Source organism: Myotis myotis, unplaced genomic scaffold (genome assembly GCF_014108235.1).
Source record: "Myotis myotis isolate mMyoMyo1 unplaced genomic scaffold, mMyoMyo1.p scaffold_m19_p_12, whole genome shotgun sequence".
NCBI classification, from domain to species: Eukaryota; Metazoa; Chordata; class Mammalia; order Chiroptera; family Vespertilionidae; genus Myotis; species Myotis myotis.
In genome coordinates, this window is record NW_023416316.1 from 72,852,776 (window position 1) to 72,876,944 (window position 24,169).

The 24,169-nt window shown below is 48.1% G+C and overlaps 1 protein-coding gene across 7 annotated transcripts in view; it reads right to left on the reverse strand.

Moving 5' to 3' along the window:
• The window catches only part of PTCH1 (patched 1), a 67,488-nt gene that overhangs the window by 37,223 nt on the left and 6,096 nt on the right, over window positions 1–24,169 (reverse strand). For 6 of the 7 annotated variants that reach the window (XM_036331410.1, XM_036331409.1, XM_036331408.1 and 3 more), the window contains 5 exons: window positions 5,982–6,171; window positions 2,834–2,903; window positions 2,646–2,737; window positions 1,064–1,262; window positions 646–767 (listed from right to left, as the gene is read on the reverse strand). In XM_036331410.1, coding sequence (XP_036187303.1) covers window positions 646–767; window positions 1,064–1,262; window positions 2,646–2,737; window positions 2,834–2,903; window positions 5,982–6,171 — 673 coding nt within the window. The remainder of the gene's footprint in view (window positions 1–645; window positions 768–1,063; window positions 1,263–2,645; window positions 2,738–2,833; window positions 2,904–5,981; window positions 6,172–24,169) is intronic. The other variant, XM_036331413.1, reaches the window with a different exon arrangement.

The following is a 24,169-nucleotide window of genomic DNA, read 5'->3' on the forward strand; positions in this document are numbered from 1 at the left end:
GGAGCAGGCTCGGATGAGTGCCTATGGCTGACGGCACGGAGTGCAGTGCCCATGGGACAATTCTTGGTCAGCCATCATTGGCTGGTTTTCTCTTTAGCTTAACAGTGGTTCTCAACCTTCTGGCCCTTTAAATACAGTTCCTCATGGTGTGACCCAACCATAAAATTATTTTCGTTGCTACTTCATAACTGTAATGTTGCTACTGTTATGAATCGTCATGTAAATATCTGATATGCAGGATGGTCTTAGGCGACCCCTGTGAAAGGGTCGTTCGACCGCCACAGGTTGAGAACCGCTGGCTTAACAGGTTACCAGGGCATTCAGCTCGTACCACTGAACTCCACATGCTGTGGCCATGTCTGCTTTACACGTGCCCCGATTTTCTACACAACGGGCAGATCTAAAACCCTATATTCACTAACTACAGTCTCGATGAAAACGACAAAAATGTTCTCGAAAAATGCCCCACGTGGTGCCTTTTCAAGCTGGTCTGGTCTGCTATTATTTTCTAAGATGCTATTACAACAGACAGCTAGCTAGGAGAGCAGGGAAGCATTAATACCAATACACTTGCAGATGTCGGAGGGAAGTGGTTTCTCGGGACAGGACGCAACGCGATGGTTGGGTTTCCCTGTGCTGGGTTACCTGATGAGCTTCCCAGTGCTGTTCTTGACCGTGCCACCCACAATCAGCTCCTCCTGCCAGTGCATGTACTTCCTGGACAACCCATGACATCCGCCACTCAGAACAAGGGCCATATCAAGAGGCTAGAATGGAAAGACAGCCACATAATTGTGGGAATTAGCAGGCAGGTCACATGCCTTGTTAAAACCCAGCGCATTCAGGGCTTGGTTGTTTCAGCGAGAACATTAAAAACAAGGCTAATGAGAGGCGTACGGCAAATCTTACAGCAGAATTTCGCTCTATAAACAAACTTAGTGCCACAGACAAAAGGAGTCATTGAGAATGAAATCTTAAAAATGAAAAGAATAAAGCGAAGAATGGGGGAAACCATCACAGTGTTCTCCCTGCCTGTCCTGAGAAGTATCCCGGATGTACTCACTTTGGTGGCATTTTTGTTGGGGGCGGTGGCGGGGCAGTCTGGGTCCGCTGGGTTGAGGCAGGGCCGGTCCATGTAGCCATGGCCAACTTCCGCCTTGTTCAGCATTTTCTCCCAGCTGTCCATCTGGTAGTTTATTTTCTTTAACTCTTCTAGGAATTCCAAAGGGTCAAAGTTTGTCCACTGCAAAGGAGGCTTACCTCTGTGAAAGAAATGAGGAGGCAAGGCAATGAAGGGGCTTCCAAACCCTCAGGAAAATGACAAGACCTCGGAGAGTGCTCGCACTAGCGCCGATCACAGATCACGTGAGGATTTTGGTAACGCTGCCATCCTGGGTCCCCACCCCGGCATGAAAAAGCAAACCGCTCCCTTCCCAGTCTGTGCATGCAAACCTAAGTCGGGAAAGTAACTCCAATGAAGGTGGCAAGCAGAGGGCTGATGCATGAATGAAGGCACAAGGAATCTGAACTTGCCCACCTACTGTATTTTAATACCGAAAAACAAAATTAGCCAGTGGTGCTTCTAAACAGAAGACTGAGATTTAAAAAAAAAAGAAAAAAGAGGGAGTCGCAATATCAAATTAGCACTTGCAAGCCTAATAACTACTTTGTCAATGTCATCAATCAAAATATTTGATCTCCATTACCTGTAATAATCCCATACTTATGAGCTCCCTCTGACAGCCTGGCAGGCAACCCTCTAAACCCCCTGCCGCCTCCGCCATCACCGCCATCAAGGCCACTTCCCCCCACACTCACTTTTGAATTTGTGCTGTTGACAGACCAGAAAGGCTTTTGGCTGCCTGTTATGTGGTTCAAACCACACTGTAGCTGCTTAACCAGGCTGAAGCCATTATTCAGAATCTCCCAACCAGAAAACACAAAACCCCTTATTTCCCATCTAAAACTGTACACTGAGGGTCAGGGGATGGCCACTGCAAATTGCTTTTGCAGAGATATGCAAGCTAGGGCAGAAACAATAACTCAAGCACTAACTCCTGCATAATTAACTGAAAATGTCGACACTGATTAGCAATTATTCTTTAAATGATGAGGAGTATATAATATCCAACTGCTAAACTACGAAGCACCCACTAGCAGGGCCTTCAAAGATAGCAGATTTTCCCTTTAAATGTCATTAATGTGATCCCAAGAAAGGTTAACATTTTCCTCCTCAGGAAGATCTTGAATTTTCACTCAAGATATTTAGTTCTGACATGAACCCACTAATAAATTCTCTCCTTAAAAGATAAGCTAAGCTTGAGTGCAGTCTGCAAAACTGCCAACATTTTAAAGAGTTAAAAATCACACATACTCTGAAACCATTTGCATTTTATTTGCATATAAATAGGTTGGTAAAAGTGAATGAAATTTAATGATGCCTACAGAACTTTATTTTTTTAAGAGGAAAAATATTCTGCTGCAGACCTCTCTCTCCCCAGACTATTCACTCAAAAAATGCACATGGAATTTCAATGTTTTTACTTCTTGTTCAAAACTGAAACAGAATAAACAATGATAAAGTAATATCAAAAACATTCTAGAGCTTAGAAATCAGACGCCAGAAAACAAAATCATACACTTACAGTAGGTATGCTGTCCCAGACTGCAACTTGGCCCCTTCCCAGAAGCAGTCCAAAGGCGTGATAATTAAACAAGGGTAAAGATATTCTATTATCTGTCAAAATTAAAAAGAATAGGCCAAGCGTTAGGCTGACGCACACCACGGGGGTGTCTTTGAGAATGTTCTTTGTAAACGAAAGAGAAAATATACCTGATCCACGTAACCCGTTTCTGTGATAAGTTCTCCGGATTTGTAACACAAATCTTCCAATTTCCACTGCCTAGTGAAGAGCAGAGACAAAAATTTCTCATTGCAATAAAGTCCGGAACTCAGTGCAAAACCGGAACTACAGACTATATAGAACAAATCAAGATTTTGGTCACTTTTAAGTATCTGTCAAAACGAGCAGAGCTTTTGCCAAGTAGAGACCCAACAAGCTCGCTTTAATGAAGAGTTAATACTCAATTGTAATTAACGTGTGGGTGTTTATGTAAATGAATACTACCAAAGTACTTGAGAAGTCTTGTTTCCTTAAGTGTTCTCCCAATAATCTTGTTTACACCATTAATCTGCTTTCCACAGACATTAAACAACTTCAGGGCAAATAATTCAGATTGAGTTATCATAAATGCAAAATAACTGGAGACTAAATGGGTAAGGCTTATAATGTATTAACATATTCAGGTGGGAAAATACTACTGCCTTATTATTCTTTTTTTTACTAGCAGATAATGTCCTTATTAATAGACAGTGTTCACAATGAACTTTCCTACTCTGAACCATGAATGAATGCTGCAAGCAATGCCAGGTATATCCATTTCCCACTTTATGGTCTTCTCTTCTTGTCCTGTAGAAACGGTATTAAGTATACTGACCTGCACTTACCGTTCATCTAGCACCTACATATTATCATAGAGCACTGTTATCCCTAAAAGAGTGCTATAGAAGCTCATGCCTTAAGGAAGATAAGTCTAACTTGAAAGAAAAAAGGAAATTTGGAAAAAGTAGGGGAGAGAAATCCAAGAGAAGAAAAAATAAATATAAAGAGCTCCCTCCACACTGCTCTGTTGTACTGATCACCCAAAGGGGAGTTCTGGCCTTGGCCTTCTTCCCTGTGCCCAGCCCACACACCCCTTGGCGACCCACTAAGAGGCTGCCTTCCTGCTAAGCGTTCTTTGACCAGCGCTCCTAAGAATGACCCCTTTCTCCTAAGCACGGGCTGGGCAGACCTCCCGCGTGATGCCAGGAGCACCTGCAGTGAGACTGCCCGTGTTGGCTTTGTACCTGCTCATCTATATTGAACTCTTTCTTCTTCCTAACTAGACTCTCAGCTCCTTCCACAGGACCCAAGTTATCAATTCATTCATCCATCTGCCCACCCACCCACCATGTAAATGTTCATATTCTAACTCCATACAGCATCAGCACAGACTATCCAGCATGAGTAGGTTCTCACTTCACATCCCTTGATCAATTAACTCATTTAAACTTGCTTGAGAAGGGCATGGCTGTGGTTAGAAACACCACTGGGCTTGGAGCCATGAGAGAGGTATGAAACCTGGCTGTGTATTATTTAATAACTGTATGAACTTGGACAGATGCTCTAATCGATCTAATTTCCAATTTTCTCACCTAAAAAAATGAGATGGGTTGAATTAAGTGTTCTTTCCAGTTCATGCATAAAAGTCCTCCGGTTCCATCTCAGTGAAAGTGTTATTTCATTGTACAGATGTGTCCACATCTCCTAAGTAAGCGACGAGCCCCTCCAGGTGAGCTCCAGCACGTAAGCACGCCCCTGGCATGCGCACAGTGGCCCTGGAACACCCATTTCCACTTGCACATTTTACTAAGTTGCACCAGGTAGTGGCTTTCCCTTCAAAGCTCCTGGCAGACTGGAGGGCTGTGCTGGTGAGGGCTGGGATGCGCTCTCCACCCAAGTTTGCCTGACAAGAGCGCTAAGCTACACCCCCTGGCATTTCCTAAAACCCTTTCACATAAACATGTGCCTGATCTTGTTCTGGGACCCTCCTGAGGACACAGAGCAAACTTAGTTTACAGGGGAGGAGACAAGAGTGTGCTAACTAGGTGACGTGTCCCAAGGTCCTGCTGGGCCCCGAATCCTGCCTCCAGCCGGATGGGTCTAACAGAATAGCCAACCCAGCGAAGTGCATGCAGAGTTGAGGTTACAGCAGAGACAAGGACAGACTTTCATTTTATTCTCCCTCATTCTCCCCGGCCACTGAATATGTCTGCACTGCCGCTTCCTCCTGGTGTTGAAAGCCTATGGGGGCAGGACAGAGTTAGATAAATGCCAACTCAGTGGTCCCCTGGAAATGGGGTTTAGGGATAGTCATCTCAACCGCTCAGGGAGAAGACCCACTTAAATGAAATCAATTCAGGCAGTCAGGCAGTCAACAAACTCCAGGTGCCTGCCCTGACCTAAGTGCTGGACAAGATGTGAAGTCCCCACCCTGATAGCTCACAGCTCAGATAGGTAAGAAAAAGTGCCAGAACTCCTCCTCTGCTTTTACTGTACCCACAGCATTGTTAAATTAGCTATGAAATTAAAGGGAAATATTTTGTGAAGCTGTGCATAAGTCTAACCTACGCCACCTATCTATCAGCAGAAATTTGCCATAGTGGCTCCACCCTCTATTGGTTTTGTGACACAAACCAACACCTGTTAATATCTACAGTGACTACAAAATAATTAGTAACTTCTTTTTCTTTTCTATTCTATTCTTTCCTTATTCCTCGCAAGCTGACCAAAGGCAATGTAAAATCTGACTACTCTAAAAACAGCTCAAGGCCGAAACCGGTTTGGCTCAGTGAATAGAGCGTCGGCCTGCGGACTGAAAGGTCCCAGGTTCGATTCTGGTCAAGGGCATGTACCTGGGTTGCGGGCATATCCCCAGTGGGAGATGTGCAGGAGGCAGCTGATCGGTGTTTCTCTCTCATCGATGTTTCTAACTCTCTATCTCTCTCCCTTCCTCTCTGTAAAAAATCAATAAAATATATTTAAATAAATAAATAAATAAATAAAAATAAAAACAGCTCAAGTAATAAAACATCTTCAGAATAGGTGTACTGTATCGCATCCCAGTGGCAGCTTGAAGGATCATACACATTTGGGGATAGTGACTAAATACTTACTGAAAATACATTATAAAGTCATGTCTTTGGTTACCAAACTCTGGAAATGGATCGAGGGTTTTTTTTTTTTTTAATAATTTCATTTAAAAAATCATTTCATTAAAAAACTATTTGAATGAACACCCCACTTGTATTTCTAGGGCAACCTTATTTATTAAAATAAAGGGGCCTAAGCGAGCAGACTCTTCCCACGGCCTCACCTTACCTGTTATACATATACACGTGGACCTGGCTGGCCTGGAGTGCTGAGTCCAGGTGCTGGAGGAGCGCTTCTGTGGTCAGGACGTTAGCACCTTCTTCTTTTGGGGTCTGGATCATGAGTTGAGGATTAAACATAGCCTCTTCTCCAATCTTCTGGCGAGTATAATTTAATTCACGACTTACTCGTCCACCAACTGATAAACATGTACGAGTTTCAATTAGAACAGCACAATCCCCACATTTTCACGTTCTATGTGCTACCTCTGAGAAGCAGAGGATACATGATAAACAAACTCTGGTTATGAAAGTGTAGGGCTGATGTTTGAGGAGTAACAGTCACATGGTTGTTATCAGGAATGTTTAACTTACCAATCCTATATAATAAAAGAGAAACATGCAAACTAACTGTCCCTCCGCTACGCTCAAGCCACACCACAAGCCACGCCCACCAGCCAATCAGGAGCAAGTATGCAAATTAACCCAACTAAGACAGCGGGCAGCCAGGGAGCTGGAGTGAGCAGGAGGCTTGGGTTGCCCCCGGCGATGGAGGAAGCCAAGCTTCTCGCCTGCTCTGGCTGGCACTGGGCTCTGCTCAAGGCTACAAAGTTTCAATTATAGAAGATAAATAAATCCCAGGAAAAAAAGAAAAAAAGGAGAGGCTGGGAGCTTGGGTTGCTGGGGGGTGTGGCTGGCCTGAAAACAGCCATCAGCCCCTCACCCAGGCTGGCCAGGCACCCCAGAGGGACTCCCCCACCCTGAAGGGGCTGTGGGCAGCCTGAAAATGGCCCTCAGCCCCTCACCAGGCTGGCCACACCCCCAGGGGGTGAGGGTCCCCACTGGAAGGCTTGGCCTGCCTGCAAACAGCCATCAGCCCCTCACCCAGGCTGGCCAGGCACCCCAGCGGGACCCCCACCCTGATCCAGGACATCCTTCAGGGCAAACCAGCTGGCCCCCACCCATGCACCAGGCCTCTATCCTATATAATAAAAGGGTAATATGCAAATTGACCATAACAGCAGAACGACTGGGAATGACTGGTCACTATGACACACACTGAACACCTGGGGGCAGATGCTCAATGCAGGAGCTGCCCCCTGGTGGTCAGTGCGCTCCCACAGGGGGAGCTCTGCTAAGCCACAAGCCAGGCTGACAGCTGCCAGCACAGCGGTAGTGGTGGGAACCTCTCCCGCCTACTCAGCAGCGCTAAGGATGTCCGATTGCAGCTTAGGCCTGCTCCCCACTGGCAAATGGACATCCCCCAAGGGCTCCTGGGCTGCCAGAGGGATTGTCTGACTGCCAGTATATAGATGAGCCCAGGGAGCAGGCCTAAGCCAGCAAGTGGACATCCCCCGAGTGGTCTCAGGCATCCTGCGAGAGGGCACAGGCTGGGCTGAGGGACTCCCCCTCAAGTGCACAAAATTTTTGTGCACCAGGCCTCTAGTGTGTGTGTGTGTGTGTGTGTGTGTGTGTGTATATATATATATACATATATATATATGCCTAAGTGACCATTTGACCAGTAGCTATGAAGCTATGACGCACACTAACCACCAGGGGGCAGACACTCAATGCACAGGCATGGAAACATAGAACAGACTGATGAATCTCAAAGGGAAGAGGGGCCGGGAGAGGACGGGAAGAGATTAACAAAAGATCTTATATGCATACTAGAGGCCTGGTGCACGAATCTGTGCATCGGTGAAGTCACTTGGCCTGGTCTGCGGGGATTGGGCTGAAACTGGAAGTCCAACACCCCCCTAGGGGATTGTGAGAAGGTGCAGGCCAGGCCAAGGGACCCCACCAGTGCACGAATCTGTGCACCAGGTAGTAATAAACATAAAAAATATTTGCTAAACCCATGAAGGACTGTCCTGTCACATGCACAAACCTAATGCATGGGTGCTTTGTGCACCTTCTAACTACTGCACGGTTGTGCAAAGCGGGGAGGGGCCGGAAAACTCAGACACCTTTTCCTTGCAGACCAGACCAAATAGCGCTGTTACAATTTCTTTCACTTGTATAAACAAGGTGCCCCCACAGCACATTTCAAGATAAATGGCTTCACTTTACACTCTTCTCCTAAACAATCTGGCCAAGGTAACAAGGAAATGTTTCTCTTTGTGGAAAAAGAAACAAAGAAAGGTGACAAACTGTATTCAGCATAAAAGTTGCCAGGAGAAGATGAATAATAGGATTCACGTCAGATGCCCACGGGAAACCCCACTGGAGAGGAACCAAATGTGTCAGCTGGAGCTGTCAGGGGCAGGCCCTGGAACCCGGTTCCCTCAGACTCACCTGGTCAGCATCCAGAAAACACAGGTGCCAGGTTGAGCCGCCTCTGGCGGGCAGCCTGCGTTCTGGGAGCTCCCAGGTAATTCTGAACGTGCTGAGGAAGCCAGAACCCCTGCCCCAGCACCAAGCCTGCACTCCAGCAGGCCAGCCAAAGCTGGGCATGCCAGACGTCAGCGCAGCTGGGCTCAAATGGCGCTGTTGCTGCAAACTCCTTTTGTCTCTTCCTCAGGCCCGAGGTTGTGGTTTTAGAACGGGCCAAGCTCGGAATGCTGCACCTGGCTGGGAGGTATGGTGGGAGGGGAGGGCTGTGCTTCGATCCCATGCACTCAAGGGGAAGGGGCTGGGAGGAGCAGCAAACAGAACCCTAGAGCCCCCTGACCCCACACACTCCAGGGCCCACAAGCGAGTCTGCAAGTTCCTGAAGGTACTGATAGTGGCACTCGCCCAGAGGCAGGCCTGCGGCTACGCTGGTCGGAGGAGCCTCAGCAATCACTGCAGCTCTCCCAGGAGGAGGAATCCTTTTTCTTGGAGTTTAGTATTCAAGGACATAAACATTTGGTTTGGGCAAGTAAATAAGTACTGGGAACTGCGGGCTGTTTCATTCTCTTGGCATATTTTATAAACAAGGGGGCAGGCTAAAAAGCAAATAATGCCCTCATTAGGAAAACCAGTCCAGATCCGCAGTCCATCTGTGCAGGCTCATGCATGTGGCCCAGGCCACCGTGGAACTTGTGAGGTGAGGCTGGACATGAGCAGACTGTGTGCATCAGAGAGGAAGAGGGGGAGGGGTGAGAAGGGGGAAAAGACAGAGGGAAATGATCAATTGGCCACAAAGAGTTAAGACTCCTCAGGCAGAACTTTGACAAATGCCCTGGGGAATTAGGGAGGAGCTTGCAATCAATTTGACATTTAAGAAAGACCACAGGAAAACATAGGAAACAGCCTGCAATGCAGGATAAAGGTACAGAATGCCACCGGCCCTTTCCAGGAGGCTCCTGAAAGCTGCCTGCAGCCAGGGTGAGGGCGGCCCTCAGTCATGTTGAAGGCTGCCCGCAGCCAGGGTGAGGGCTGCCCTCTGTCACAGTGAAAGCTGCCTGCGGCCAGGGTGAGGGCTGCCCTCTGTCATGGTGAAAGCTGCCTGCAGCCGGGGTGAGGGCTGCCCTCTGTCATGGTGAAAGCTGCCTGCAGCCGGGGTGAGGGCTGCCCTCGGTCATGGTGAAGGCTGCCCGCGGCCAGGCTCTGATTGGCTCCTTGGGCAGAGATTGCAATGCTTGTCTTTAACCAATTAGCTAGTGGGCTGAATTACACTCCATCCCACCTTCTCTAGAGACAGAAAAGTAGTTTGAGGCTGAAAAGTCAATCATTAGCCCAGGGGTCCCCTCTGAAAAGCGAACAGCACACCCAGGAGCTCCGTTCAGCCTTTTAGAAGCTCGGCCGCTTCCCTTGACTGGCTTTGCCACCAGGGCCCCACGCCCGGCCTCGCGGAGGCCTCCTCCCATCTCCTCAGGACTGGCTAGCACAGTGGTCCTCAACCTTCCTAATGCTGCGACCCTTTAATACAGTTACTCATGTTGTGGTGACCCCCAATTTCATTGTTACAAATTGAACATAATTAAAGCATAGTGATTCATCACAAAAACAATATGTAATTATATATGTGTTTTCCGGTGGTCTGTGAAAGGGTCGTTCGACCCCCAAAGGGGTCGCGACCCACAGGTAGAGAACCGCTGGCTCACCATTTCTTGGTCTGCTTACAGAAGTCGCACTCCCTTTACCTTTATTGAAGCTTAAAACTTCAGGTGAATGAAGACAGTGAGGTAACAACAAAGCACGAGAGCAGGAGCCCAGGCCTGTGCCCCTTAGCAGAGCAGCGGCCTGGGGCCACGGTCAGTGAGGTGCGGATGCAGGGAAGGGCGCCCACGAGGATGGCGGGATGCAAGGTCCCACCCTGGGGGCTCCGACTACGCTCTTCCAGGCCAGTCTCAGGCCAGAGCAATGACTATCACAGGGGTCTTCAGAAACGATGTTACTTCCTACCAGGGGCTCCATAACGTCACCTTTTTAGATGTTTTAAGACAGATGTGTTAATAAAGGTGTATATTTTCAGGTGCCTGGGATTGAAAACGTTTTTGCCCTTCCGTCTCGATGCTCAATTGATAAACAGGAATATTTGGCTAACGTGACAACCAGTTTCAACCAAGGTAAGACTATCATCACGGGTGGAATGAGCAACTAGCACTGAAAGACCCTGACTTCTAAAGTTTCCTCAACCACCTATGCCAGTGACGGCGAACCTTTTGAGCTCGGCGAGTCAGCATTTTGAAAAACCCTAACTTAACTCTGGTGCCGTGTCACATATAGAAATGTTTTGATATTTGCAACCATAGTAAAACAAAGACTTATATTTTTGATATTTATTTTATATATTTAAATGCCATTTAACAAAGAAAAATCAACCAAAAAAAATGAGTTCGCGTGTCACCTGACACGCATGTCATAGGTTCGCCCTCACTGACCTATGCTGTTTCCTACTTTTGAGCATTGTGAAATTCCATTTATTTTTGCACATTACGTGGCCACATTTTACTTATCGTTTCATCTTATATTTGACTAAGAATTTTTTGCAAAATTATTCAGTAATTTTTACAAAGTCTAGTTGACACCCGCTTTACTTGACAAATGGCCGTAACAATTCATTCACCTGCCAACCATTGGGGGTGCGTGCTATAGGCTAAGCCGTAGGGTGCCATGGTGGGTGGGACCAGTGTGTCCTCTGCTCCAAGAGGCTGGCTGGCCCGCGAAGCAGACAGGCATCAGACAAGCAATGCAGTGACATAATCTCCTGGCACAAGATGGGCCGAGGAGGAAACCAAGGTGAGGTGGTGATGCCTTCTGAGTTCCTGGGTGGTGGGGAGGGGCAGGCCACTTCCCATGGAGTGGCCAGGGAAGACCTAAAAGGAATTAACTTTGAAGGGCGTGGGGAACAGTGTTCTGGGCAGAAGAACTGGCAACAGCAAAGCTGCTTGGGTTTGGCTTTTGCAGGGAGACAAAGGAGGTGCGTGTGGCTGGCCCCTGGCGACACCATGATAATGTCATCCACTTGGTTGCAAGGGCAGGTACACCGAGCTCCTTCCCTGGGGCACCCGTGTCATCAACTGCACAGCACAGCATTCACGTGCTCTGACACTGGTATTCGCCCCGAGGCACCCTGGAACAAGCTGCCAGACACGGAAACCCCTCTGGGCAGAGCAATGTTATGGGCTCATCTGACTTGCTGCCCCAACACATGCTGCTATCCTAAATCACAGCCGAGTGCAGCCAGAGGGGTTCCTCATATTGCTGGCTTTTTTTTTATCATGCACCCGTGGGAAGCCTGGCTCTCAGAAAGCCCCACCGACCCCATTTCAAGTGACTGAAATTACAGGTGTGACCTGGGAGAAATGGTTTTCTTCTCTTTCCATTTTCACGGTCAAAGCCCCTCTCTCTTATTTTTAAAATAATTGAATGTTCATGAAATAGCACACAGTCATTTTTTACTACTGAGCAGAATGAACCATAAGATCTGGTATTTGTGATGTAGATGTAGGAATACCGACAGCCACGGGAACAGCCCTTATTGCTGTTGCAGCGGTTTGTGGGGAATATTCAGCCGCTTCCCTTTTGGGGGTTTAGCTCTGTCTCTTAAATTTTCTGAACATGTATAATTAAAGACTTCCATGTGACAAGAGAAAAATAAATATGAAGCTACTTGGTAGGAGTCTGAATTAAAAACAAGCTCAATACAAAAATAACGTGCATCTCCGTAAGATCCTGAGTCCTCACAGTCTTTTCCTCCTCCAATAAAATAACAACCAACCTCTTTGAACAAGGCTCAGAAAAACATGCTGCCTCCGGATCCTGGGACACAAAATAACCTTTATGCTTGTGTGGTGCTTCCCACGTGCAAAGCACTTTCACACTCATTATTTACTTATTGATAAACATGTTGCTCAGTGTCACTCCCCCGTGAAATTGGGACACACTGGACTGGACAGGTGATGAGAAGGGGGACCAGAAGTCCGGGGTTCTGAGTCCCGGCCCTGCCACTGGTGGCACTGAGATTTGGGATGAGCCCACGATACCGTCAATCCACAGTAACCTTCTCCGTTAAAATGGAATAAAAATGCTACTCCTAACGTCATAGGACCGACAGGAATGTGAAATTTCCCAAGCCCTTAGCCAGTAGCTGAGCAGGCACCTGTGCGCTCATTCATTCATTCATCGCTGGGTATGTATCGGCACCCAAAGACAGAGGAGAACGCATAGCTGCAGAGTTTGGGTGACTACAGAGTTGGCTGTCCAGACAACAGGAGGCAGAACCAACCCTTTAACCCTGAGTCCAACTGCCTTTCGAGCCTCTTGGCCCCTGAGCACCAGCTGAGGACACAAGCCTGGAAGCACCAAACCCCGTGCACCAGACCAGAGCCAGCTCACGGCTGGAGCTCTCAGGATGCGGGACGGTGTTACCCAGGGCGCACAATTGGTATCTTTCTTTAAAAGGCAACAACATTGCATCGAGATTTCCCAACACCCCTGAGGAGACCCAGTTTTGTCAGTAGAGCCCCATGGGCGGCCGTGGTCAGGCCCCATTTTCTTCCTGGTCCCAGAGGGGCAGAGAGATGAGGGCCCAGGGAACAAGCGGCCCTATGCCTCTTTGTCTGCAAATTCCACTGTCTGGTTCTCCAGAAACCTGAGGCTCAAACCAGTTCTTTGAAAGAGCTGGGTAAAAGGGCATCACTCCTGCGAAGTTCTTGATCAAGCTCTGTGGATCCCTCCCTCCCCGAAGCAAACCAAGTATAGTTTTCCAAGGCGAAGAAGGGCCAGCACAGGTGAGAAACCATTCCACGCTGGGGGCCACAGCTGGGCCCACGCGATTTGGATCCGAGGTGAGTGAGCCAAAGACACCCCCTTCGTGGAGTCCGCCTGCTGTCTCATCCCTTGCCTCAGCCTTCTGCACAGGCTTAATACACGCCTGTGGCATTCATGCAAAAAAGCTTTTCGCAAAAGCTTATTGTGATACACAAAAAGATAATCTGGGCGACCAACCAAAGTGTTTTTCCACTGCCCACTCACCTCGGCTCACCAGGCTCGCCGGGGCACACTCAGGGTGTCGGATGAATAAATGAATGAACAGCCTCAATACAGAGAGAGCCTTGGGAACAGGCAGTCATCTGTATAAGATATTAATTCTCCTCAAAGCCTCAAAAAGTCAATCAGTCAAAACAAATGACCCTTTCAGCCTGAAAAGTACCCACTCAGAGTCCAATTAGGAAAATGGGTCTGTGTATATGCAAGCGTAGCATTTGCATTTGATTAATCCCATGAATTATCGAACAAACGCTAGAGATCACCCCTCCCCCCCCCCACCCTTTAGTTACTTCTGGTCCCTCTTTCAATGTTGCGATTAGTTATTAAGAGGGTGAAAAAAAAGTACCCATCTCTAAAAGGGTGCAACTGCAGAATTATGAACACCAGCTCATTTTCTAACTTGAAAAAAAAGTGAAGATTCAGTAATTTGGGCAATTGGCTGAAAACCCCTAGGCTGTGAGTTTTAGTCACTTTTCCACCCATCTCTTTTATTCATGACTAGCCAACTGCTGCTTAAGCTCTGGGCTGTTTTTCTCCTTGTGGGATTGTGCCCTTGGGTGTTGCCATGGGAAAATGCTAGAATCAGATAGCCCAGAGAGAATTTGCCTTCATGAAGGGAGGCCAGCGAGATGAAAACCACAAAAACAAGACAAAAAGCAGGACACCATCCCGTCCCTACCCCTCCCCAGAGACGAGGGGTGGGGGAGGGGAGGCGGAGTGCAGAAGTCGCTGGAGGCTCCCTTGGAGCATGCGTCTGCTGCAAGACCCCACAACAGCTGCTTGTGGTGCCATCTGCTGCAGCTCAGCCTGCTTCCTCTGAATGGCCTTGCCGGGAGCCAACCGCTCGCCCTGTCGGACACGATCAGGTCAGCCCAGCACTCTGCCCACACTGGACCTGCTGCCTGCCACGGTCCCCCTCACCTCCCAGTATTTCTTACAGGGCCGCCAGCTCCCAAAATGACACCGTGTCTGTCAGGAGGCCCACTCTTCATGAGCGGCTTGCTGCGCAAATGAGGGCTGCGGTCAACCCCACCGAGGACAGGCCGAGCGAAATCACAGCCTGCAGAGCCAAGCTGTTCCTGGCTGCTGGCGCGACACCGCGGAGGAGAGCTCTGCTCTAGCCTCGGCGCCTACCTGCCGGCTGTGGACTGTCCCAGGTCCTAGCACGATCTCACCTCACGGCTCAAGGGCTGAAAAACCTGCAGATGCAAACCCAAGCCCTGTCTGTCTGAGGAGCTGAGCAAGCCCAGGAGGGTCCCCCCCACACACAGCCGGCTTGCTCCGAGGGAATGCTGAACCGGGACGCAGCACCCAGGCACCAAAGACAGCATGCAATCATCCAGTCCTCAGTTTTTAGTTAAGGCCTGCGAAAGTCTCCACTAAAAAAGTAACAGAAAACAAGCCAAGAACAACAACAAAACCCAGGGCTTGTGTGGCAGTGGGCTCCCTCACAGCATTCAGGCTGATGCATAACATTAACCCCAGTTCCCTTCTCCACGTCTGTGGGACTGACATCACCTCTCCTCTCTGCGCTCAACAGTCCTCTTGCCATTGTCCTGCCTGGGCTCTTTGCACTGGCCTCCTCCTTGTGCGTGAAGGGGGAGGAGACCATGCAAGTCCCCACCTTCCAGCGCAGGCTCCTGCCCTGGGAAACACCAGGGGCGCCCAATTTATCTCCCACGAGGGACCCCTCCCTCTGCATCTGTGCGGGAGACGCCTGCCCGTCACTGGGGGCCACTTTCATGATTTTGTTGCCATTGGGATTAGCTGGATTAGGGGCTGATGCATAAGGACCCCCTGGTGCAGGGCGGAAGTTTCATCACCAGGTCAGTGGTGGTGTGAACTATATGCTGTCACCACCGCAGCTCATAGCCACCAACCAAAAGGGGGTTGGGGGGGGGGGGGGGCTGATGGGGACATGGCAGGAAAAAATGCTTCAAGTGCAAAAATGCTTGAACTCATCCTGGCAATAAATCCCTCCACTGTGCATTTCCAAGGGCATGAGCCATTCAAAACTGTCCTCCTTTCTTATCGAATGGTTAGGGGTGGTAGGTGGACTGGTGAGCACAGCTGCCACAGAGCACAAAGACACTGTGAGCCTCTGCCCACACCAGCTAAGCAGTTTGGGAAGTCGCCCTGTTGGAACCTTCATAGGTTCCAGGGTGAACTAACGCCTCCTCTGATGGCTGTTCCCATTCTTCTAAAGGACAAGCACTACCCCATCCAGTGGGGGACCCCCTCCCCTTTCATCGGAAGGAAAACCATGTGGGCAGGAGTAGTGAGGGGATGGGGGCAGGGGGCAGGAGGACGGAGAGAAAAAACAGAAGTGCAACTCTTCCAGTTGTCCTCCCAGAAACCACCGGGCCGGTTCACTACCCAGAGCCCCCATCCTGGCCACTGCTCATGGGGACCCTGCATGAAGCAAAACAATTTGTAGGGAAAGTAATGGGATTTCTGCGAGTGTGTGCCAGTGTGTGTTTTATAGGACAGTCTCTCTTGCACAGAACTGGGCTGTTCCATCAAAGCCGTATCTGTTATACTTCTGTCTTTCTCTTCTGTTTGGCGTATTCACCAACGAGAGAAAAGGAGGTAAGCTCTGGGGGCCCTGACCTGCAGCTGGAACACAATACTTTCGCACAGCCCTGCCGACCCCTGACATAAATTTTACACCGCAGCTGGCATTTACACACTCAGCATTACCATATGTATAGCTGCTCAGTGCTAATTATGCTAATCACCTGTCTAACTCGCTGCTGCGAAAAATGGTTGTATTTAGCAGTCCAGTGCCTACCAATGCAGCTTACTGTGTGGCTGAAATGTACATTCAGCCGGCCCTGAATGGTAAGATTTTTCCACGTTGCTGGCTACATTCAGGCCTCAGAAAAATTTATTCAAGTCAACTGGTTTCGGTCCGCAACAAAAAAGTTACGAGAAAAAAGTGAGTGTGTTCTTGCCCTAACATTCTGGATCTGCTTGCAAGCAAAATGATAAATCAATTGGTGTGGGAAACAAAAAGGGAGAGAGATTTCTTTTGGGAGCCATGTGAAACTGTAGCCTATTTTTTTAAAAAAAGGGGGGGAAAAAAGGGTCATCCTATTCCCCAAATCTCTAGAAAGAACAGTTAGTAGATATTTCGTCCTAATCCAAAGTCTCTCAAATTGTAAGCTTTGTTTGCAATTAAGCAAGGTATTAAACGCATGCAATTTTTTTTTTTCTGGATCGTGTGTGGACTGACATGGTGATATATTTATCATTTTTAAAACTTACCACCACAATCCATAAGCTTCATGGGGAGAAGTCAGGTAAGAGGAAAGAATTTCTTAGGCAGCTGGGGGAATTCTTTTGTTATTTTTTCTCTTAAAAAGCCTCTATTTAAAAATACACACTTTGATATCTGTATCTATTTTGTGAAGTTTTCTGATTTCCCCAGTAGAGGAGCAAAGGGGAAGTCAGGGAAGGGGGTGAGGAAGATGGGAGAATTAAAAAAAAAAAAAAAAGTGGTGGTGGGGGGGAGAGAGTCAAGAAGCTTACACTTTCCGTAATCTCAAAATTCCTATTTTTATCATCACTGTTTCTTAAAGCAATTTTCTGGAATCTCTGTACAGAACTGATTTCTTAGATCAGGATAACATTATTTCAGATTGTTGTAACAATTCCCCAAATTCAAACGGAAACCCATTTCCTCCTAACTCACAAAATTCCTTCATATTAATTTTTAAAAACCCTGAATTTAGTCCATCTAAGAACTGCCTAGTGTTACATGACTTGGATGCACAGATAACGTCTGGCATCCAATCTCCTTGGATTGCTGGCAGCCCTGCCCCGAGATCTCCCGGTGGGGTGGCCCTACGTGCCCGTTACCTTCCTCACCTCCAAAAGATCATTATTATCAGATTCTTCACTTAAACTTAGAAACTGGAAGGCCGCTTATTTTGCAACATATCTTGAGCTACCCCCCACCCGCACCCCGCAGTGCTACAAAGCACCAGAGCAGCTCTGTGATGTATCTTGGGCTCACACAGGCTGCTCACCAACCCAACGGGCTTCCTCAGACACAGGGGGGGGGGGAAGGAAGCTGGCCTCTCCTCCACTTGCTCTGCTCAGCTTCCAACTTAACTCACAGCGGGTGCCAAGGCTGATGCCAAGGGTGCTGCTAGGAAGTCAACAGCTTCCTTACTATCAGCCCGCGCCTCCCCCGTCCCCCCACATTTGGTTCAACATTTGATATACTTATCTGACCCAAAGAAGCAACATTATCCAAGCCACATCTCGCTCCCTCTGGCATCCCTATTCAAGCTGCTTTTCTTTGCCAGTCCAAAGCATTAATTCATCTATAGTTCCAAACCTTGACTGTGCAGCCAAAAGCCCCAATGACAGGGCCATGGCTGCTCACTGCGGAGCAGAGGGCTTACCCCTCGTTCCCCCCCTCAACCTCTCCCTCTTCTTAAACAGATAGACCACCCTGCCTCATGGCACAGAGCAGTGTTTACATTGCAGTACTTGACTGTGTAATACATCTGGCATTTTTGGGCAGGATTCCTGAGCTAGGGGCCAGAAGCCCTTAAGCAATGATTGGGGTGGGGTGGGTGGGGTGGGGGGGGGGGATCATGCACATTGACTTAACAAAGGCCCCTTCTAGTTCCTTCTGCTTACTTTTGCAACACGTTTCACCAGTAACTGAAAGCTGTCGAGCTTGATAAATTGGGAAAATCTGTTTCTGTTAATTATCCTAGCTAACAGTGATGAGTCTCTGGCACGGGGACTTGCTCGTACTAGCTTCCCCATCATAGCCAGTTGAGGTTTGGGGACCCACATGCAGTGTGGACGATGTGGGCAACTCACACCTGGGTTACTGGGTTAGAAATAAGGTCCTGACTCCACATTATAAATCTCTCCAACAACAAACTTGTCATTCATTAGCAGGGACCTGACTGCCCACCAACGACACAGTTCCCCTAACACATGACAGCTGTTTTTCCAACCATACTCGAAACCCAAATATAACGCAACAGTCATGGTCTTGAAGTGATCGAGGCCAGGATGCAACTCCTAGAAATCTCCACGGCGGTCAGGCAGTTTCTTAATGGCGGCATTCTACTGTTCTGGAAGGCTAATTATTTCTGTGAAACTTTAAGATACTAGTACATGTAGAAAAACAGATATTGCAGTGTCGAGGAAAAAACAACGCTGAATCCAATTTAAGAGGAAAAATCTAGTTATTATCCTAAAGCACCCAAATTCAGAGTGTGGCAGCAAAGAACAAGCAATGCATTTGTATTCTGATAACCTTGACAACACCTGTGTCTAGTCCAGGGCGGTTCCCGGAGAGGAACCCCCAGGAGCTCCCTCCTTCGGGAGCAAAGCCCTCGCCCCCCCAGGACACCGTGTGGATGGACCCCCTAACGCTGTGCAGTTGGCCAAAACATGGGTGCGGAAGTCTGTCCTCTTCATCTCTGTGCAAGCTCCGTGCTCCCTTTGGCTGTGGCGCGAGTTCCACTCAGGAAAGCTTGGCTTGGAATATGCGTGTGGACGTTTCACTAACCATCTCAGAACGGCTAGGCCAGTGGTTCTCAACCTTCCTAATGCCGCGACCCTTTAATACAGTTTCTCATGTTGTGATGACCCCCAACCATAAAATTATTTTCGTGGCTACTTCATAACTGTAATTTTGCTACTGTTATGAATCGTCATGTAAATATCTGCTATGCAGGATGTATTTCATTGTTACAAACTGAACATAATTAAAGCATAGTGATTAATCACAAAAACACTATGTAATTATATATGTGTTTTCCGATGGTCTTAGGCGACCCCTGTGAAAGGGTCGTTCGACCCCCAAAGGGGTTGCGACCCACAGGTTGAGAACCGCTGTGCTAGGGGGACCGATGCTTCCATATTCCATTCGACACAGGAAGTGCAGGGGACCGACACTGACGTCACACTCCGCCGGCCAGGGGATCCTACATTTCCCTGGAAAGTCCATCAAAATGCCACGACTCCTCAAGTGGGGAGGCCCACCTTCTGCTGACAAGACCCCAGCAGAGAGGACGGTCCCGGAAACAGCCCTCACGAAGGTCAGAGCCCCAACGGTGCACACGGGAGCTGGCTCGGCATCCCATAGGGTGGAAACATACAGAATCCCTGCCCGTGTGTGACTAACCGGATTCACCACCATTGCAGACTTGACACTAGTCACTCCCGAGATCTACTGGGAGGAAATGAGTTGGGCAGTTTAGGAGAAGGGGGGTAGAAGAAGGGGTGGGAGGGAGAGGGAGTGAAGGGAGGACAGAGGTGAAGATGAGCAAAGGGAGAGACGGTGAGGGGGGTAAGGGCGGAGGGAGCAAGCAGAAGGTGGTTCTGGGAGTCAGTGAGGGGCAAAGGAGGTCACAGTAATAGAATCATATGGGTATGACCATTGTTTGGGGATGTTATACACAGCTGGACCTCCCTCAACTCCCCCCCCCAAAATACTGTCAAAATAGTGGTCCATTAAAATAATATATTCCTGCAAAATGGCCTCTATTAAAATCTGCTCCCCTTTAATTTAAAGATATTTCCATACTAGCTTTAAAAACAAACAAAGAAACCACGTTTAAAATCGCACCCACACTCACCCACACACCTACCTGCCCCAGAACAGACTATACCCTCCAGTGGCTCAATCTGGGCAGACCGCTGCCCCCGACAAAACGGGGCAGCCACAGAAGCAGTCTTCTCCTGAACCGTGAGCCCCCCAACACAAGAAGGGCTGACAAGTTACAGCTCGGCCTGAGTGGACAGAGCTCCGGGGTCACAGGGAGGTCAGCTTTGAAGGAGAAAGCCCAATGAAATATAAACATGGCATTGTGGAAACCAGACAAATCTCCCATAGCCTGTCCAGCCAGCGTTAATCTAGCCATCAGCTGTGGCGCGTAATCCAAACAAACGGATCCGGCAGTTCATACATCTGGAAGCTGTCATCTTCGGGGGCCTCCAAGTGGCGCTACGGGCATCTGAAACACCCCTTCGCCCAATTTGGCTTCTAGCCCCTGTTGGAGGTGAAGAGTGGCAGGCAGCAGAGACGAGAGAGGGGGTACCCACAGGGTCGGCTGCCCTGGGAGAAGGCACCTGAGCCTCTTGGTTATTTTTAAATCCATTATTGTTTTAAAACATTTTTCTCCAGATCGGAAAGAAATACCACAACTGCTTCTACCTGTGTGTGCGCGCCCACTATTGGAATGTAATCAATAAACACGTTCTTCATTTGTAAACATGCACAGGGAAGCGAGGGGTGGAAAGGAGTAGCAATGCCTCTGTCCGCTGCGGAATTCACCTAGACTGACAGCCCCAGTGGCCAGACACTGGGTGATAACCTGGGACAGGGCAGTGAAGCAGAACCCACCCCACCTCTTTCTGGCTGGCTCAGGCCCTCTGGCTGTGCTGCGTGAGGACACCTGGGCGAGAGTGGTTTGTGACAGGAACATCTGGGGAACTAGACCACCAGAGAGCTAATACTAGTCGGTGTGGACTTCCGGGAAAAAAGCTGTTATTTCAATAGGAACAAAACCCAGAGGTGTCTTTTATTGCTTTTTACAAAGTCACCTCCATGCCGAATCCCTTCAGCCTACCGAAGCTGAAATGCAACAAGGTCTATCTGGCAAAATCAAGTCACCGGAGGAAAAGGCACTTGAATATAAATTTCTTTCTTTCTTCCTTCCATGGCCTGCCCTACCCCCAACTCTAAGGAAAAGACAGAAATTTTAAATTAGCCTGAAAAACATTAGTTACCTGGGCCAGTAAATGTGGGGATGAGAGAGTACCTCACAAAATAAAGTTCTTGCGTTTGTCAAGGCCATGCATGCATTTGCAGTTGCAGCTCCATCATAATAAAAGCCTTCCATCTGCAAAGCATGGCTCTTCCAATTGGAATCTATTATCTAAACCAGTGGTTCTAAATCAGGGCGATATTGTGCATCATCGTCCCCCCTCTCCCCCCACACACATACATGCCAATGACCAGACATAATTTTGGTTATCACACTAGGAGGCTGCCACTGCATCTGGTGGGTGGAGGCTAGGGGTGCTGCTACAAGGCATAGGAAGGCCCCCCGCATGCGAGAATGAAGCAGCCCAAAATGTCAGCAGTGAGAAACCTTGCTCTAAGGCAGCGGTTCTCAACCTGTGGGTCGAGACCCCTTTGGCAGTCGAACGACCCTTTCACAGGGGTTGCCTAAGACCATCCTGCATCTCAGATATTTACATGACGATTCATCACAGTAGCAACATTACAGTTATGAAGTAGCAACGAAAATAATGTTATGGTTGGGTCACAACATGAGCAACTGTATTTAAAGGGCCAGAAGGCTGAGAACCACTGCTAAGCGGAAAGGATGGCGAGGCTCAGTTATCTCCTACAACTGCCAAGAACACGGAAGGCAGAATGCTAGCACGGACGTATGAACTTGAGAGCACTTATAAACCTCAAGCAGCCTTTTAAAAAATTCTCTCTCTTTTAAAAAATAAAAATATCAAAGCTATTCCTCCCTTGCTGCTGGCCTCCGGAGATGTTAATAAACAAACACAAAGCAATATGGATTCATTTCGAGGTTGTTCCCTTTTGCAGTAAAGAAAGTGAGGCGCTAGGCTGGCTTTGAGAAAAAAAACAAGAAGTTCAAAGATGCAAATGGCCATTCTGTCACTGGGATACCGCGACAACAAACTTGTGTCTGAGAGAAGGTTGGGGGGGGGGGGCAGATATTAAGGGAGATAGGAGGATAAAAGTGCTAAGCGAAAAAAATGAAAGCCAACAGAGAAATGGGCAAGACTAAAAATAAATAAAAATAAAGCATTTCCCTTCCGTGCCCACAAGGGTGAGATCCAGGTGAAGTGCTTTGGTACCAGGGAGGGCAGTGGAGGGCCAAAATGCTAGTGCAAATCATAAGACAGGCAAAGGTTGGGGGGAGGGGGGCGGGGGGGAGAAAGAAAAAGCTGGCAGCCTCCCAAGCAAAAGCCCTACACACATCGAAGACCTTCCTGCCAGGAGGCTGGGCCTTCGTCCTTCAGGCTCCCTACCTCACACCTGACCAAAAGCAAGCACTGGGAGTTCTCTCAGAGGCCACGCCTCTGTCCCCTGAGCCTTTGCCCATGCTGTTCCTTCAGCCTGGAATGCCCCCATGACCCCCAGCTCTCCAAGCCCTATGTTCGTCTCAGGCCCTCCCCTTGGGGCTGTCCTGCCATCTTGCCACTGGTCTGTATGCCCGCTGCGGTGGTACCTTGAGGGCAGGGACTGTGTTCTTTAGAGCGTCATGCAGTGCCCAGAACAGAGCAAGCACTGAGAATACATGCTCAGTGGATATCTTTATTTTTAAATAGCAATTAGCCTCCCCCGGGTTTGCTGGCACTGGTATGTGTTTCCACAACAGCAGATGTCCACTATATCGTTCCACATACTCTTTTTTGTTGGTGTTGTTAATCTTCACCCGAGGGTATTTTTCCTCATTGATTTTTAGAGAGTGGAAGGAAGGGGGAGAGACAGAGAGAGATAAACATTGGTGTGAGAGAGAGACATCGATTGGTTGCTGGGGATGGAGCCTGCAACTGAGGTACATGCCCTTGACCAGGATCGAACCCACAACCCTTCAGTCTGAGGGCCGACGCTCTAACCACTGAGCAACCAGCCAGGGCTCCACACATTCTCAACTTCAGGACTCCATTCACAAGTGAGCTAGACTTGACATTTTTTTTACTTGACCTAAGACTCAAGCTAACATCTAATGTATATTGACACTTTCTTAAAAGGCAATCATTATATGAACATCCAAACAACAGAATCAAAGAATTCTTATCGCCAAAGCCATGAAAGAAATTGAGGCACCTTCCTTATCTAGCTTATACTGGTCTGTGCGTTGCAGCCAATGTATTACACTGTCTTTATAAAGCCACATCTTCCCAGCATGCTAAACAAGGCATGACAGTGAAATCAGCCCTAACCGGGTTGGCTCAGTGGATAGAGCGTCGGCCTGCGGACTGAAGGGTCCCAGGTTCGATTCCGGTCAGGGGCATGTACCTTGGTTGTGGGTACATCCTCAGTAGGGGGTGTACAGGAGGCAGCTGATCGATGTTTCTTTCTCATCGATGTTTCTAACTCTCTATCCCTCTCCCTTCCTCTCTGTAAAAAAAAATCAATAAAATATATATTTAAAAAAAAAGAAAGTGAAATCAAAGGATACCTTTAATTTGCTAGCTACATTAAAAAGACAACATTACTTTGGCAGCTATATGAATGCATGTAGTAAGTCTATGTGCACACACAAACAAAGGCAAGTGGCCATCTACCTATCATCTACCTATCTGTTATCTATATACAGAGGAGGGCAAAGTAGGTTTGAATTCAACCACCCGGGAGGCAGTGGGGCTGGCCCAAGCAGGTCACTGAAATTTAGCTTTGTTTACCGATTTCCAAAGACTACAAGAATGTGTGAATAATGAAGCAATTTGAGCACTTATGAGATTGTATCTAAGGGCACTGTGCCGTTGTGACATTATTTTGAGTTAATAAAGCTATTATAATACTCATAACCTGCACATCTTTTTCCATATGAACAACTGTAAACCCACTTTTACCCACGTTTTACAAGTACGCATTTATATGTAGACAAACATATGCCCCCAGTTGCCTGTCGGTGGGTATACATCTGTGTATATATATATACATGGCATTTTTTTAAATCACAGGAAAAAATAGCATTTTCCAAACTGCCCCTCAGCATTCCTCTCCCCCTAAAATCTCTTATG